This window comes from Haliotis rubra, unplaced genomic scaffold (assembly GCF_003918875.1).
Source record: "Haliotis rubra isolate DU_JTF1 unplaced genomic scaffold, ASM391887v1 Scf119, whole genome shotgun sequence".
Lineage (NCBI taxonomy): Eukaryota > Metazoa > Mollusca > Gastropoda > Lepetellida > Haliotidae > Haliotis > Haliotis rubra.
The window spans coordinates 1600222-1617959 of NW_025765103.1; the positions used below are offsets into that span (position 1 = coordinate 1600222).

A 17738-nucleotide genomic window follows, 5' to 3' on the forward strand; every position below is an offset into this window, starting at 1 on the left:
TGATTATTCTCTCGCCTCTGAATGTTGTGGGAACACATTAATTTCCAATCTCCTACCCAGAGTTCCATGCAGCATGCTAGCATAGTACCTCTGCCACAGACCGTCATTCAATATAATGTACATATTTCTTAACTCCTTTATTTTTGACGAGCCTCCACATCTTATTAAACATCTTTGATAGAATGGTTTAGTTTCACTGACCCAGTCTCAATCAGCAGGAAGTGGGGTATGTTAGAATGACTTGAGAAAAATGGTTTGCCAATTCCATTTAAGGCAACAAAACCTGTTTTGTATGGAATTATTAAGGCAAATGAAAATAACCCTGTGTAAAAGGTTGCCCAATACTTAAGTTCTGGCCATGAAGTGCTTCGTCTTTCCTGTACCATTGTGACCTTAACCCCATAGAGCTGGTCTGGGGTGTCATCAAGTCCGAAGTGGGAAGAAATAACACCTTCAAACTTGGCGGTGTACAGAAACATGTACAGCAATCCATCAGCAACACCCCGCAAGAAACATGGCAGATATGTTTTGAAAAAGTGGAAAAGGATACTGAAACTAAATACTGGCAAGAGAGAGGTTTAGACAACGCGACCATTAGATCAATCATTGCCAGTGGACTCTGACAGCAGTTGTTCAGAATCAGAGTTGGATTCAGTTGTGATATCTTGTGATTCCTTGTTTTGTTCTGCCTCATGTGTTTTACGATGTAACCAAAATTTCCTTCAGGATAATAATGTATTTACCTTATCTCTCTCTTATCTTATCCCTCTGATGACATAAACGATTGCGGCCGTCTCCATCCTTTCTAGCATACCTGGCTGTTCCTCTCCTCCCTCGTCACAAATAGTTTAATGATAGTTTGTTAAACAACTTTTTTATTTTTAGGACAAATTCTGCCACAGAAAACTCAGAGTTGGTATGATGTTTTGATCATGAGCAGCGTTTTATTGAGTATTATGTGTTTATTAGTATTCTAATTAGCTTGCAATTCATCGGTCCGCTTTTGAGCCAAACGGACTGTAGTGTCAAATCATACATATTTCGATATTATCCTGTCAACGGTTAACAGTGAAAACACCACAAAGCATGTTATCATTTTGCATTAAAAAATGGCATAATATCAAATAATGCCAGTTACTTTATTCCAGTAGTATATGTGATCACATACCAATACTGCATAGATGCTCATGTCAGCCACCGGATTGTCTGAGTATTTACAGACTGTTCACAAACAAATCAAACTCCTGGCAGCTTCTGCTGCCGAACTGTGAGCTGGAACTCCCAAGTAATTACACAGCCAATTCTAAACACAGTACACGTTTCCTCATTAGCAAACTCCATAACTTTTACACGTATGCCCACATTTATAGTTTAAGTTTTGGGTTGAACAAAAATGTCTTCGACAGACTGAATACCCTCTTCTTATTTGGGTAAAATAACTGTTAAGATGTCAAAAAGATTGATGGTGTTCCTGAGCAGTTTTCATGTTAAAGTCATAGAATTTGTATGTCTATGGCTTTCTGGGTAACTTTTATGACATTTTCACAAAGCTTGGAGCATTTTGAAAATCGTCATGCCAAACTCAATATTTATGGGAGAAAGAACCCTATTGTTAGACCCAAAGCTTGTCAAGCATCATTGTCAAGATATTCTAACATTATCCACATTTTCCGAATTTTGCAACGTTCCACCATTGATGCCCTTAACCCAGAACCCAGAGCCATACAAATTTGTGGTTCCTGATCAGAATATGTAGGTTCTGTTTATTCATATGGAAATAATACTCTTAGGTACTGGGGATGAAAAAGCTGTCTGCCAAAATGACCTGCAGAAAACAAAAGCTGTGGGTCAGAGTGGTGTTCAGTCAGCTTTGGGCCTTAGACCCGACCTTAATTTAGAACGCTTCCCAGACTGCCATACCTGGGTGCATAATCTTTGATGACAAACCTGTGAAGACTGGGTTAGAATTGGTCTTAAGCAACCAAAGCTTGTTATAAGATGATCAGTGCTCATGATGTTTATCATTGGATTGTTTGGTCCAAGTATTTACAATGGCTGCCACATAGCTGGAATATATTGCGGAGTGTGGTGTTAAAACACAAAAAATCCAGTAAAGTGACGAATTCATGGCAAGGACAATATGTGTTGGTGTTATTATAACTCAACAATCAATTTCACCAAGGTTCACAGAGTCCGGCTTAGAGACATACCATAGTCACAGCACCAGAGCCAATGTTCAGCATCCTTGTCCGGCCACATAAAGCAGATGTCTTTATATACATGAGGTCCAGGGTAGAATAGGTCTTCAGCAACCCATGTGTGCTACAACAGGCGACTATGTTTGTCGTAAGAGGCGACTAATGGGATCGGGAGGTCAGGCTCGCTGACTTGGTTGACACGTCATTGGTTCCCAATTGCGCAGATCGATGCTCATGCTGTTGATCACTGGATTGTCTGATCCAGACTCGATTATTTTACAGACCGCTGCCATATAGCTGTAGTATTGCTGAGTGTGAGGTAAAACTAAACTCACTCACTCACTTTATATACATGAAACACATTTAAACTTTACTCATAAAAAACAACACAAATTTGCTTTGACATGTATTTTAATTTTCTTTTTTTCTAATAAACAATCTAAAATAGGCATCAAACTAAGAAAATGCCCTTCAACATTCTCAATGACAATCCATCACAACACTGAACTATTCTACAATAATTCCTCATGAGTTCACATAAACTTTAACATTTCATGTGCATATTCATTAGACATAACCCCCAACGGAAACACCATTTTGCAATTCTCTGAGATAAATGGGGTGACCTGGAAGTCCATGTTTACCCCCCTTTTTGTTACAGCCCATCACAATGTGAATAATCCATATGCTTACTGTTTGCTTGTACAATTATTATGTTAAGAAGTGTTGTGATACTTGATTCTGCTGCTTTGAATGGGTTCAAAACCAGGATTGATCTATACAACTGAGAGAACAGTCTAATAAGAGTAACATGTTATATTTACACTTTTCAGAGGTGTACACAAAGTCCAGTATGGACTACCAGTTGTCTGACTTCCATTTTTGTGGAAGCCACGGTGGCCGAGAGGGGTAGGCGGCTCACTTTGTGTGCTTTGCGATTAGGTGCCTGACTGTGGGTGTGGGTTCGAATTCCGGATTGGACTCTACACAAAAAGTACTAGATTCTAAGAAAGTGTAATCCCAAATGTAACATATGTTACATTTGACCACTTTCTAAATGACATTGGGTATTCATATTTTAACAAGACAAATAGGCTATACTGACAGACCAACCTGACAGAGATATAAAACCACTGGAAGGTATTCTGGTAGTAATGCCATTCTGAACACAAATCACAATCTACATGTATCCACACCTTGTGAACAAAGCTGTTACAAATGACAAGAAGATCAATAATTACATTCATAAAAGCACTGTACAATCTGGGTAACAAGAGAACCATGAAATCTTCACTGACCAATATTCTCATCATTTCAAGATGTCCCTTGACAAGACAATTTAACGCCATGTTACTAAACAAAGGCAGTATCCTGATATTGGCATGACATATCACACGCAAGACAATGGTCTTTACAACTTCACCAACCAAGAAAGTTAGCAGAATTGTTTTTAGCTGAAAATAGAATTTCATCCTTACATCAACACTTCTCAGATGAAGTGTAACATGTTTAATGACTCGAAGGATAGAGGAAAAACATATATTGTATAATTACTTTAATTTACATATATACATGGGCCCATAAGCATGGATACTGATCAAGAGGGTACTGACCTGTGCGATTTTATATAATGTATACACAGGGTTCCCACACTTAGTTGATTTTTTTTAAAAATTCCATGATCTTTCCAGACAAATACCGGTATTGCTTTTTCAAGACACAGCAGTAGATGTCCTAGGGTATTTTGATACCTTTAAACATATATCACTGTCTCTGAAATAAAACAATAACTTAAATACGGCCTCAAATCTCCCCTTACAGCTGTACATTCACATCTCTTTATGATAAGATGACATAATATATTGGCCACATGAAGAAACTGCACACAGAAAATATAAATATAGGCACACAGCGTATTTATACATAAATACATTTGTGAACATAGCAAGTATTGGAGACAATCAAACGCTCATGCACGTGCCAGGTGACGTGACGTCATTGACGGTGGCGTATGGCCTTGCAATGTGTAGCTGCACACAACATGTGAAACTCTGAAATTGCTGTCACTGTCGAAAGCTTGATCTTTGGTCATTTAAACGTTCACAAATCCACATGAGAAGTCACATGCACATCATGCCAAGATTAACATCTGCTCCACGTCATGAAGCCATTGGAATGGTTCGAGCAGGAATGAGCCAACAACAGGTGGCAGCACATTTCCAATGCCATCGTAACACGATATCTGCATGGGTCAGGCGTTTTCCGAAACAGTAATGACGTCGTCGACCACTGGGCGTTCCTGACGGAACGACGCCAAGACAGGACAGGTGGATTTGGGTGACTCATCTCAGATACAGGTTCCAGACAGCAGTGACCACGCGCCAGACCATTCCCCAGGCCTTCAATGCTCATTTGCTAGCCTCTATGCGTCGTCGATGCACTGCTGTGCTTCACGTACATGGTGGTCATACCCGTTATTGACTTTGTGACTTCGTCATGTGACCCCCTACTCAATTTTGAAGTTCTGACGTCATTGTTACGGATAATGTTCATGTTCTTTTGACAATTTCTTGTGGTCCGATACTTCAGCTTTTAAAGTGTCTACATCATTTCGTCTTTGCTGTGTTGTATTCCAATTCTGAAGGCATTTTCTGTGTGCACAGTTTCTCTATGTGGCTAGTATATACATGAAACATCAAGCGTAGCAAGTTTTCTTTACTCTTTAACTATCCTTATTGACATATAGGGGTGATGGGGTAGCCCAGTGGTTAAAGCATTCGCTCGTCATGCTGAAGACCCGGGTTCCATTCCTCACATTCATATAACATCAATAAATCTACCATTTTCTCCCTTTAAACTTGTACTTAACAAGAGGTATTTCAGGGCAGTGGGGTAGCCGAGTGATTAAATTGTTCGTTCGTCACGCCAAAGACCCAGGTTCGATTCCCCCCATGACTTCAATGAGTGAAGCCCATTTCTGGTGTTCCCTGCTTTGGTATTGCTGGAATATTGCTGAAAGCGGAGTAAATCTAAACTCACTCACTCACTACTGACATATATCCAATAATAAAACATGTCATTAAAATCAATAATGGTTCAATATCTTACAGTATAAACTGCAGACACACTGCATACTAACACTTACTTTAACTACTGTTGATATAGTCCAGTTACAGTACCATATTTCTTGGCTTATAAGATTATTATTTATATATATATTAATATATAGATTATTCCATGATTTCATCCTTTTTTTAAATCCATGATTTTTCCAAGACTGGAAAATAGGTCTTGTGGAAACCCTGATATACAGATGTCAAATATGACCTTAAAGTCAACATGTCCACCCCCAAACATTGACATACTGATATGTTCTAAAACAGCTTTCAAATATTTAGACAAGTTTGTTATCATGAAATTGATGCACACATTCATCAGATGGAATAAATAGTATAATACAACGAAAACAGTCTTCCTCACACAATGATCTAACATTGCATTCTAAATCTAACATGAACAAATGGCCTTGCACATGATGCTCAAAACACTGCTGCTGAAAAAAAGGCTGCAACTCTTGACTGGTACCAAGCATGAAGGTGGTCCTTATCACGGTTAATTATAACAATAGAGGATGTAGATCGGGGATCGCTAAGATTCAAACCAAACTACCCCCAAACATGTCATTTCAAAAATTCTTATTACACTGTTAATGGATATTTTATGATTAAAATCCATGTTTCTAGATGGGGTAGAGGAAAAAGAAAAGACATTTTATGTTTTTCTCCTTACATTGGATCTTCTAGTCTGAACAGGTTATTCATTGGGTGAGTTTAGCATGTTTTACTGTTAACTGGTTGCATAATCTTGGAGTTCGAAGTTTATAATCTTAATTTGTTTTGTAGAGCAATGAATAACTCCTTTGCAAATTGCATTTTTTTCATTTTGTTCTCTAAGTGTACATTGAATTTGGAGAAACATTTCTAAGTTCAAAAATATCTTGTCATATACACAGCAGTGTCAGTGTGTCAGTGCTCAAGTGGTGTTAACCTTCTATGCTCAGTTCAAAGTGCTCTGCATCATCAAACTCCTGGTTCATCTTCTCTGCCCAGGCATCAACCTTGCTGATCTGCAAATAAAACACACACTTCATATCAATATAATTTCTTTGTCGTGTGTTGAGAACAGTGGTTTATATTGTGCAGATCCTGATTGATAGGAATCCGATTCCTTCAAAAACACACTGAACTTGATGATTTCACATTTTAATTAGATCTGCAAGTTATATTATGTAGATAAAATTATGTTTTGAGACAGTATATCAGCCTTTGGCCATACCAGTTCAACTCTATTCATTTCTGACCATGTATTACGTTACCTTTAAGAAACCATGGTAACAGGAGATAACTAGCCATGAGAATATGGTACTGCTTAACTGTAACTATGGTAACCTTGCATACTTACAGAGTAACGTCCCTTTGGTCTCTTTTGCTTAGTGGGTTTATAGGAAATTGTTAAGCTCTTATTCAGCATCATTTCTGAAAATACAAATGGATGAAATAAAGTATCAGAGACTACAATGCTCACATGATCGGATATATATAAAAATAAATGTTTATGTAGTAACTTCGTGGTTTGCAAACAGGTTCAATGTTGCAGATCGCCTCTGTGGTGTAGTGGTTAGGCAAAATAAAAACAATGTTGTGGTTCCGATTACATCTCTTTAAAATTTAGGGTAGGTAGGTACAATTTGGGTTTTTCCCCCATATTTTTTTAGAAGAAAAGTACAAACTAATGGCACATTTATCAATGTGTATAGTCCGTTTGGCTCAAAAGCGAACCGATGAATTGCAATCTAACTGGAAAACTAATAAACATAAAATACTCAATGAAACACTGATCATAATCAAAACATCAGACCAACTCTGTGAGGTTTTTGCAGAATTTATGTCCTAAAATTAAAAAAGTTGTTTAACAAACTATCATTAAAATATCGACACAATTGACTATTTGTTACGAGGGACCAGTGCAGAGAAAGGGACAGCTGGGTGTGCGAGAAAGGATGGAGACGGCACAGCACAAGTTCATGAATCAATAACGTTGTCGGCACTTGTGCACATGCTTCTCTAACACCTGGCTGTCCCTTTCTCTGCACTCCTCCCTCGTAACAAATAGTGAATTGTGTCAAAATTTTACTGATAGTTTGTTAAACAACTTTTTTAATTTTAGAACAAATTCTGCAAAGAAATCACAGAGTTGGTCTGATGTTTTGATTATGATCAGTGTTTCATTGAGTATTATATGTTTATTAGTTTTCGAGTTAGATTGCAATTCATCGGTCCGCTTTTGAGCCAAACGGACTATAATTGTTTATTTAATCAAGCTTGCAGCCATCATGTCGACTTTCTCTATCAGAATGACCGATGTCTGTAGGTGCCGAGAATATTACAATGGTATCTGAAAGCTTATTTTATTCATACAGCTTAAAATAAATAGGATCGGCACCAGAATTCAAGGGTTGGTCGGGTAATCAGAACCACAACATTTTTTTTCAGACCTTACAGCGTCCGTCCGGGCTTGTTGGTCCCTGTCTGGTGCTCTGCATTAATAGGTACAACAAGGACTGGTCGGCTCGGAGTCAGTATGGTCTGAGTGGGGTATTCATGCTTAACGGCGGCATGGTGTCTCAGTGAGCCAGCACTATAAAACCAGCTTAAGTCTGGGCTAGTACAAGCAGCCCCACATACACACATGCACGTTGTTATATGAGCGAAATATTCTTAAGTACGACGTTAAACCCCATTTCACATCACCTCACGTCAGTGTTGCAGTCAAGAGTAATATATATTGCTAATTGTTTGGTCAGCATTCTAGATGTTGGCGAGTCAATGAAGAATACGACTTTATGGATAAGTACTTTTTGTTTATTGCATTTCCTTGTTTACTGTTGTTCTAACTCCCCACCTGGCCTCCTCCAATCACTTCCCTCTTGTTATTAGTTCCCTGTTTTGTGTCACAACATACAAAGTATTTACTTCTCATCACTCGATTGTATCACTTTTAAGTTGATAATGGTGTTAGAATCTTAGATGTTACGGTACCAGACAGGTAACTTAGATGTGCCTTTGCGAAAATTAGCGTGTCCATACCTTTTGATGATTCGAAATATCACAACAGTTATATCACTGATTTAAGAAACAATAAATTGAAATGACATATTATATATATAATATGTCATTTCAATTTATTGTTTCATCAATCAGTCAACATCACACGGCAAATCGTGAATCAAGCTGTCAAAATCATATCTGACCGTACTCACTACTTAAATTCGGAATACAACCTCCTCCCTTCAGGCCGCCGCTACAAAGTTCCAATTGTGAAAACTAAGAGAGCCTGTACATCCTTTATTCCAAGTACCATATCTCTCTTAAACAAATGTGAAGATACCTAAATCAAAGAATTTATGTAAATATGTTTGGTATCTCTCTAATGTGTCAGTAGCTCTGCTGATGTAACACAAATTCCTGAAAAGGCATTAAAGTATTATTCTATTCTATTCTAAACCTGTAAACTTGAGAGCTGGATTTCTTACACACTATCAAGACTGCAATAATAGTACAGCACCATTTGTTCTGGACTAACCCACAAAGTATGTTGTCATCCCAAACAGAATTTCCTGTTATGCCCACTGGCATTCAAAACGGCCACCCATGTTCAGCTGTGAGACTGAGAGTCCCACCGATAAACAGTTTCATGGGGTGCATAAACAGGTTTTAATTCATTTCAGTTTGTCAGATATATTTCTCAATTTCCTTTAAATAAATCATGTTGTGTGCACTTTTATAATTTCTCTTGTGCAGCTGGGGCACACTGAAGATTTTCATAAGTGCCATTTCAATATTACCATGCCACTGCAAGCATATTAAAAACTATTACGCAACAAGAATTTCCGAAATTCTCAGAATTAATGACACTAAAATAAAATTTTGAACAATATCATGATGTCTCCCTTGAATTTTCCTGTGAAAGGCATTTGTTTTGGAAGTCTACATACATCCCTGCAATAATATCAATACCAATGTGTACTTTCTGAGAGAAAGATAAACATACCAATTTGTGGTCAGTGATGCCATGTGTATTGATACTAAAATGGGGATATTTTGTGCCTTGTTGAGACTAAACAATGCTACTACGCATACTAGCTTTAATCAAAACAAAGGACTCACCAACTGATACAGCCTGTGAGTGTGACTGGTATGGGGTTGGGTAGGGGTAAGGGAGAGGAGGACCTGTGATTCCTAGAGAGCACATTAACAGGACCACGCCTTACCTGGATCTGGCTGCATCTCTGGCTCCCGAGAACATTGTCACCTCAAAGTCTTTCTCCACACTTGGAGCTGTGTCATCCATTGAGATTTGGGACAAATCCATCACTGCTGACCCATAGTCTGACGTAGAGATCCCATGAGCTGGCGAACCAAGGGAGTCAAAGCCAAAACACTTGTCCTTAACACCAACCCGAATATCGTCCTTCATGTTACTAGGTGTAGAAGTGTCTTTGGCTATGAGTCGGGGCACTTTCATGGGTGGTGGAGAAATAAAACATCCGCTGTCATTCTTTATAGAATCAATTCTTGGATTCTTGCTCTTTGAACTTATCTGTGGTGTGACATGTGGGGTTGAACCTGACATCTTCCTCTTACCCCTGTTCTCCACAGAACTGTTCATACTGGAATCAAGGCGACTAGCAGAGAGTATGGGCGACACTCCTGGTGTCTTCATGCCCTTGGGGCGCCTACTGGGCTTATTCTCGGCATCCGACTTTCCTTTACTTACAACAGGAGTCACTGAAACACTTTCCATTTTAGGAGATAGCTTACGTGGTTTACTAGCTTTAGAAGAGCTTGACTTTTTGTTGGAGGCTTGTATTCGTTTAGATGTTTTCTTCTTGACCTTTGATTGTTTGGGTGAGAGGATGCCTCTACCCGGTGGGTTGTCATTTTCGTCAAAGTCGTACATGTCACTGCTGGGAGAAGACATAGTCTGGTCGGAGCTGCTGGAGGACTCCATGGTGCTGTTTGTTGTCTCTCCATCTCCATCATAGGCAGAATCAATCTGAAGGAAAGTAGACTCCATTCAACACTACACGTGAGGTTATGTTACATACACAAACTGTCGGGGAATAATCCAGACATATCCTGTAAACATTCCAGCCCAGAATAAACAAACTGGTTTGAACTGACTCCGTTGACTCTTACCACAGGTACAGTATCTGGAATACTGATGAGCTATTGTGTATACCGGTAGATTATGGCAGGGTTTCTATGAACACATCTTGTATGAGCAATTCTATTGAAGAAGAGGAAAACCAAATGTCCAATAATTTGGCTCATTGTGCACATCTTATTTTAAAGGTCACATGCAACCAAAAAATCAAACATAATTAAAACACAATTATCACTTATTCATGACATATAATATACATTGCTGGTTATGAAAACACATATAAACAAAATTATAAGCGTACAATCACACATCAAAAGTGCAATATTGTGTACTTGGGTTTACTTCCCAAGAAACGAAGCAGCAAGGATACCGAACCCAGTCAGAGTGGGTGGGTGTGCACTGAAGTGCAACGGCTGGTTCCTTTTACAGATGCCCTCACGGCTCATTGTGTGTGTATATATAGAGATGTTGGGTTTTGTAAATACATGCTCACTTTTTTTGTATAACATTTTGCAATCAACAGACATCATAACATGTCATGTGTTCAAGTATCACACCTGCCTGTCTGTGTAATTACATAATGTGACAGAGACCGAACTCGGGCCATAAATCAATGCGTTTTGTTTATGGTGTATAGCCTGATTGGTGTCAAGTTCAAATTGCATGTGGTCAGTGATCGCAGTTGTGTATTGAATATTGTCATTGGCAGACAGGCAGGCAGGCAGACACACAGGTGTCAATAAAACAAGACATTGAGTTTTGTCTGTGACAACGACATATCTATATCACAGTTAGAAATTCTGTCAACGCTAAATAATGACATTGCTTTTAAGTATCGAACTGAGAAAGTGACTCGGTAAGAAGAACGTGTGGTGAAATAGACAAATGAAATAATATAAACAGTTTATTTACTGTCATAACATATAAAAAGCTCGCGCCTGTGAAATATAAAAAAAACATCAGGAAAATAGCTCACACCAAAGCCTTCACCGAGTATTCACCGGACAGCCCGCTTCCAAGTCGCGCGAACCTATTTCACTGCACACGTGCTATGAGCGCAGCCCAGCTGTTGAAACCAGTTTTCCCCGAAAAGTCGGGGGAAAATTAGTGAATCGTTTGAACTCCGATTTCTCGCGTGTTTTTTCATCGCGTTATTTTTCAACTTTATAAGTTGAATTTGCATTTTTGATGATTTGTTTCTGTAAGTCCATACCGAAAGGTATCAGAATCTGGAAAGTTGTGTTTTACGTTGCATGTGACCTTTAAGCATTCTTTGTCCACATACACAGATACATCTTCATTTCTCGGCCAACACAATTCTCAGTCCACAAAATCAATGAGGTTCTGTTCTGAAAATTTAAAACCATTGAGAGTATTACTAACTGACACATCCTAAACATTTTAGCTGTATGTTCTTCATTATCCAACTGCATTTTTAATGTCATTTTATACTCACCGAAGTGCAAGAATCTGAGTCTTGTTTCTGAAAACAAAACAACAAAACATGAGTGAAAGATTATAGATACATGTATACAGTGGAAACCGCCTAAGTAAAGACCGCTTAACTAAACAGACCTGATAAGTAAACACTTTTCTTTGGTCCCGGCAAATTTCTTCATTAATTATCACTATTAGAGTCTGGTTAACTAAACTCGGATAAGTAAACAATACTGCTTAACTAAACGTCTTCTCACGTTCCCTGGAAGTAAATTACTTAACAAAAGAGACTGGATAGCTAAATTAGCGTTCACCACATAATCCGACATGAGGGGCAGTCGTGTCAGTCTCTAGTCAAACAAACATCCTACTGGCGTCATGCAGTTGACAATACACTAACAACCGGAGGCCAGCCCTGATAAGTTGTTCATTGTTACATATGCATACATATGCATACATATACATGCATATGGTTGTCATTTGCAGGTTTTTATAAGTTTGGATAAGTAAAATACCTGATAAGTAAAAAATTTTGGCGAGTCCCTTGAAATTTTACTTATCAGGTTTCCACTGTATATAGATTACATACATCATCATGATGAAGCTGACAATGTTGGTATCCTCTACCGTCATAGCCTGACATAGTTGGTATCCTCTACCGTCATAGCCTGACATAGTTGGTATCCTCTACCGTCATAGCCTGACATAGTTGGTATCCTCTACCGTCATAGCCTGACATAGTTGGTATCCTCTACCGTCATAGCCTGACATAGTTGGTATCCTCTACCGTCATAGCCTGACATAGTTGGTATCCTCTACCGTCATAGCCTGACAATGTTGGTATCCTCTACCATAGTTGGTATCCTCTACCGTAGCCCTGACAATGTTGGTATCCTCTACCGTCATAGCCTGACATAGTTGGTATCCTCTACCGTCATAGCCTGACAATGTTGGTATCCTCTACCGTCATAGCCTGACATATGTTGGTATCCTCTACCGTCATAGCCTGACATAGTTGGTATCCTCTACCGTCATAGCCTGACATAGTTGGCAATTACCTATTGGAATGTATTTAGCATACTGGTGAGTTACCCTGCTAACACCATGAATGACATACTTGCTTGACAACGATAAAGAATCTGTATCGAAACGTCGCATCATCCGAATAAAGAAGTTGTTCATCCATAAAATTTGTCCTTATCTGATTCACCAACTTCTAAACATGCCACTCAAAGAAGATACCAGGAATGATACTAAATACACATGTCCAAAAAAATACACAAATACTGTAAATTGTGACAAAACATTTCAGAATCAAACAGTCTTTCATAGTAAAGTTTCAGTATGTCTAATTACATGTTTCTAACTTTTTAAGCTGATCAAGGAGGTTCCGCAAAATGTTACCCCTCAATAGTTTTGCTTTCATTTTATTAACCACGATGGATTCAACATATGGATGGTCAGACAGCTCACATTCTATATTCACCAGCTGTTAAATGTTCACGCTTGTGATATGGTATTGACAGTCTGCCCCTGACATGAACACTTCCTTTCCATCAGGTAGATTCTTCAGGTCTTTCTTTCATGTGTCAGTTTTTCAATATCAAATATCTTATAAACTCTACGGTAATTACTTTGACTGACAACCTTCTGGTTGCTATCGCCAACCCAACTGTGAGGCTGGTTTGTAACTAGCATCCTCATTGGGCTGTTAAACTGACCTTTGTAACTGATCAAATTGATCAAAGGCAGGTCAACAACCATGAGAATGGATACAAGGGTTAGTGAAGGTAGCAGAGGTATGTTAACATTCAACTTTACAATGCATTCACTGAAATAATGTGAAAATCAGCATTAAAACCTTTCTTTATATTGGCCTGGTTACAGTTATACATAACACCATGAAATGGGATATGTATGATATGAATTTGGGAATATTTTTGACATACTCTGCCAACTTAGGCTAAGTTTGGCCTGGTAGCAGGTCTAGTTAGGTTCCTGCTAGGTGAGGCCTATCACTGTACCTTAAGTCGTCTTGATCTTCTCTTGCTGTTGTTCACTGTACATTTCTTCTGCTTTTTCTCTGAATCACTTCCACTAGAACTTTCTGTACAAAACAAAATAACAGAATTGGAAACCATTATATTTTTAGAACCATCAATCATACTTAGTAACATGATTTCTACACTAACTTGAAACCTATTAGCCTTAAAACAAACAAAATTTTCCATTCCATCAGGCTCTCCACTATCATCAGGAACCACCTGGAATGAAGGAAACAGAGTTAAGGCCACCAAGTCTCACATCAGTCCCTGATTTAATAAATGGCAGTCTGACCTAACTCGTTCTTCATTTATTTTAACTTTGCATCTAGACAGGAGCTGAAGCATGTAAACCATTCTCAGATTGGTGTAGTTGATTTTAAAGTTAATAAATGTGTGTCATCCCTCAAGCATGTTTGCCATTTTGCATAACTCTGAAAGCCAGTTGCTTTCCTCTCAAATCAATGCAAATGTTGTTTGGGGAAACAGAAATTACACTCTTCTGGTTAGATTAGGTATGACTTCCGCCCGTATCCCCCCTAAATTTTAACGATGAGGAAAAATTTATTTGAGTGGCATTTTTAGAAGTTGGATATGTCATTCAGTATGTTCTGATACCATTATAGAAATATGTTAAAACTCATCCTTATCAGATGAGAAATATATATTCAGGTGATATGATTTGACTAGAATGAAATTTAAAGGGGGATACGGGCAGAAGTATTTCCTTAGATTAACCATATTAACCTATGTAATGTACACTGTCAGCTCAATTTTATGCATTGAAATGCATTTCAGGCACACTATCATGGCACAGTGTTAATGATTGCATGAGATGACGGATGAGCTGGGATGACAAACAATTACATTTCCATTTCAAGCATGGCTGTGGTGCAGGGTGATACCTCTTTGTGCAAATTCTTCTTCTTTTCAAGATATTTACGTATACAATTTACTGTTGATAGGCAATAAATTCATATTTTGCACGCATGATTCAATGACTTCGTGTTTTGACAGTTTCAGGGATATGGGTGTTTCTATCAACACCTATTCGTCGTATTCTCAGTTACATGTATACAGGTGAGACGCGATGGGCTTCAACTGTCTGTCAATTACACAACGCTACATCACTCTTGTCCGGCTCTCGGCTAGCCGCGATGGGGTCCTTCATGCGACATTTGGGACTTAACATCTCTATCCGACCAAGCCGAGAGTCCCGATTTCCCTTCTAGGGCGTAAGATCTACACTTATTTGGCAGAATATGCAATGCCTTGTCACCATTCTTCCCTCATTTTGCGCAATAAGGACACGTTTGGAAACCAGAATAGACAGTCGGCGGACAAAATGAATTCGTCCAAAATGTGCAAACAAAATATGCAGTTTTATCGTATGTACTGTCTATCACAACAATTATGCACCTGATAACATGACTGTTTCGCTGGATCGGACTCGTCTATTACCGCGCTTAGGCGCCATAATGAATATATTTGTTTCCCTTGGTGAGCTTCTATCTTCTTCTGTTTTCCAACTTGGCGGGCCTCCGTTCAAAGAGGAACCAATCACATCGTGCCAATGAGCAAGTGTGTGGTGCTGCCATCTAGTCGTTAAGGGGTGGGTAACTCTTGATGGCGTGGTGTTACCTCCCTTAGACCAACATTAATTTCACAATGACAAACTTTGTTTTTGGGGTCATTTTGTTCTGTAATCATTATTACGCTTTCATTATTTGTTTTAAACAGAATGTGTGTGTATACTTACATAAAGTTAACCTAATAATCTGCTTTCTTTTTCAAGCCAACAAAAAGTCAGACATGTCGGCAAAAGTAATTTGAAGTTAGATCTAATTAATAAAACTTACTTGGGTTTTGATGTGGACACTCTAAAAGTATTTCTTATATTCATATAAACACAGACATAGGAAAAAATTGAATCACAATTTATTGAAATAAAACTACAATAATAACATACATAAATATGGTATGCCTTATTCATTTACACAAGATAATATGAAAATGACCAGTTCTTGAGAAAATAGTACATGTAATTTTTTTTTAAATAAGACATGAGAAAATATATGTCATACATGTTAATGCCATAGTTACTATAAACATAGAAGCATTAACAGGGAGAAATACACCAATACATAGTGATCCTACAGTCCATGATATAACAACCATTACAAATATACTGGCACTGATTATCAGTGTACTCAAAACTGATGATGACTACAAAAATCATGCTTCAGTCTGGCTATGTCATGTTATTCTTTAAAGAAAATCAAGCTTAAGTCTTAAGTCAACAAATGTACAAATCCCATAACCTTATTATTAATTTTTTCTGTTAATGGTTCAGTTGACCCAAAATTCAGAAATATTGAAAGAATATATAATTGTCTGAGTTGGCATTTCTTTGTTTTGCAGACATTCCCTGTCCAAATTAGATGAGTAGTGTAAGTTCCATGATTGATAATTATTTTCTGAAATATTTCACACATTAAAATTATTCCCTGGTACTCAGGCAGTTCATATGTCATCTTGTCCCATGTGAATGATAAGACTGTTTGACTTCTGGTAATCTTTATTTCAGCTGACGTATAGGGTAAAAGTTGCATTTGTGATGTTTTAATATGAATTATTAAGTGTCAGCATGCAAATAGGACTGGCTTTATAACATGCTACATGCATGTGATTTATTGAAGACTCGCACTTACAGTCCAAATATATGATGACCATGGTAACAACGAAATCTTTCTGAAATAATGAATGCAATATACTTTGTGATAAGAATCCTAGACTGCAACATGTATACTGTTTCACCTCTTACATCATGGAACTGTGGAACCAAAATGGAATGGTAACAAAGTGAGTTGACTGATTGCTTTATCAGCTGCCTGTAGACAAATAATGAACATTCCCCATGCTTGTAAGTTAATAACCAGGGTAACCAATGAAAAAATATTTTTTCAAAAGATCCCAAAATAATTTATTTTTACAGGTAGGACATAACTTGTAATGCTGCTGTTGATCACACACTGATAATTACTTACAGATGTCATTGTGAACAGTCACGTATTTTCCCCATGTATGATATCTCCGTTCTCCTGTGACATATAACCTGTTATTAGTCTCCCGTAGAAGATACTGCAGTGTAATATTTTTATGGCAATATTACACTAGTGTAATACCGCTAGACATATGACGTCATAATGGTTACAGTTATGACGTCACAATGCTAATGCCTCTGTCGCAATGGTATTAGACCTTGTGTGACTCGCGGAAAATTGATATAAGAGTCATCACACTGTAGGCAGTTTCTATCAATTTATGTTGGAGAGTAATAAACAGAATACTAAATTCGCTTCCATGAAATACCATTTTTGTTAAACTCATGAAAGATTGAGTATCAAACAAGCGAAAGCGAGTTTGATACCAAATCATTAACTCATTTAATAAAATTGGTATTACACAGAAGGTTGTTTAGTATCCTTAATGACCTATTCACCACTGTTTGGGAAGCAAGCTCACCATCTCTCCTCTCTAGTCACAACTGAACTCTAAAATGATTCTAACGAAAATTCATAGATATAATTTCAAACTGAGTTTTGCATACCCATGATGCATCTTGTTGAAATCAGAAGACAGCCATAGATCGTACGGTATTGCTGTGTAAATGAGTTTTAGATTGGTCAAAGGAAGTTTCTTTGAGTGGCATTTTAGAAGTTGGGAAGTACAATATAGAACAAACTTTATGGATAATAACTTCTTTTTATTTGTGAGTGCTACGTTTCGATACAGATTCTTGTACCATTGTCAATGAGTTTCGATATAGATTCTT

The 17738-nt window shown here is 37.9% G+C and overlaps 1 protein-coding gene across 1 annotated transcript; it reads right to left on the minus strand.

The window, feature by feature from the left end:
- Positions 1-4912: 4912 nt before the first annotated feature.
- LOC124260710 (sororin-B-like) lies at positions 4913-15481 on the minus strand. The gene is given in 7 exon segments (XM_046694998.1): positions 4913-6324; positions 6660-6733; positions 9529-9539; positions 9541-10313; positions 11881-11907; positions 13886-13968; positions 15323-15481. Coding segments are annotated over 7 exon segments (1110 nt in total). The 5' UTR covers positions 15381-15481; the 3' UTR covers positions 4913-6240.
- Positions 15482-17738: the final 2257 nt, after the last annotated feature.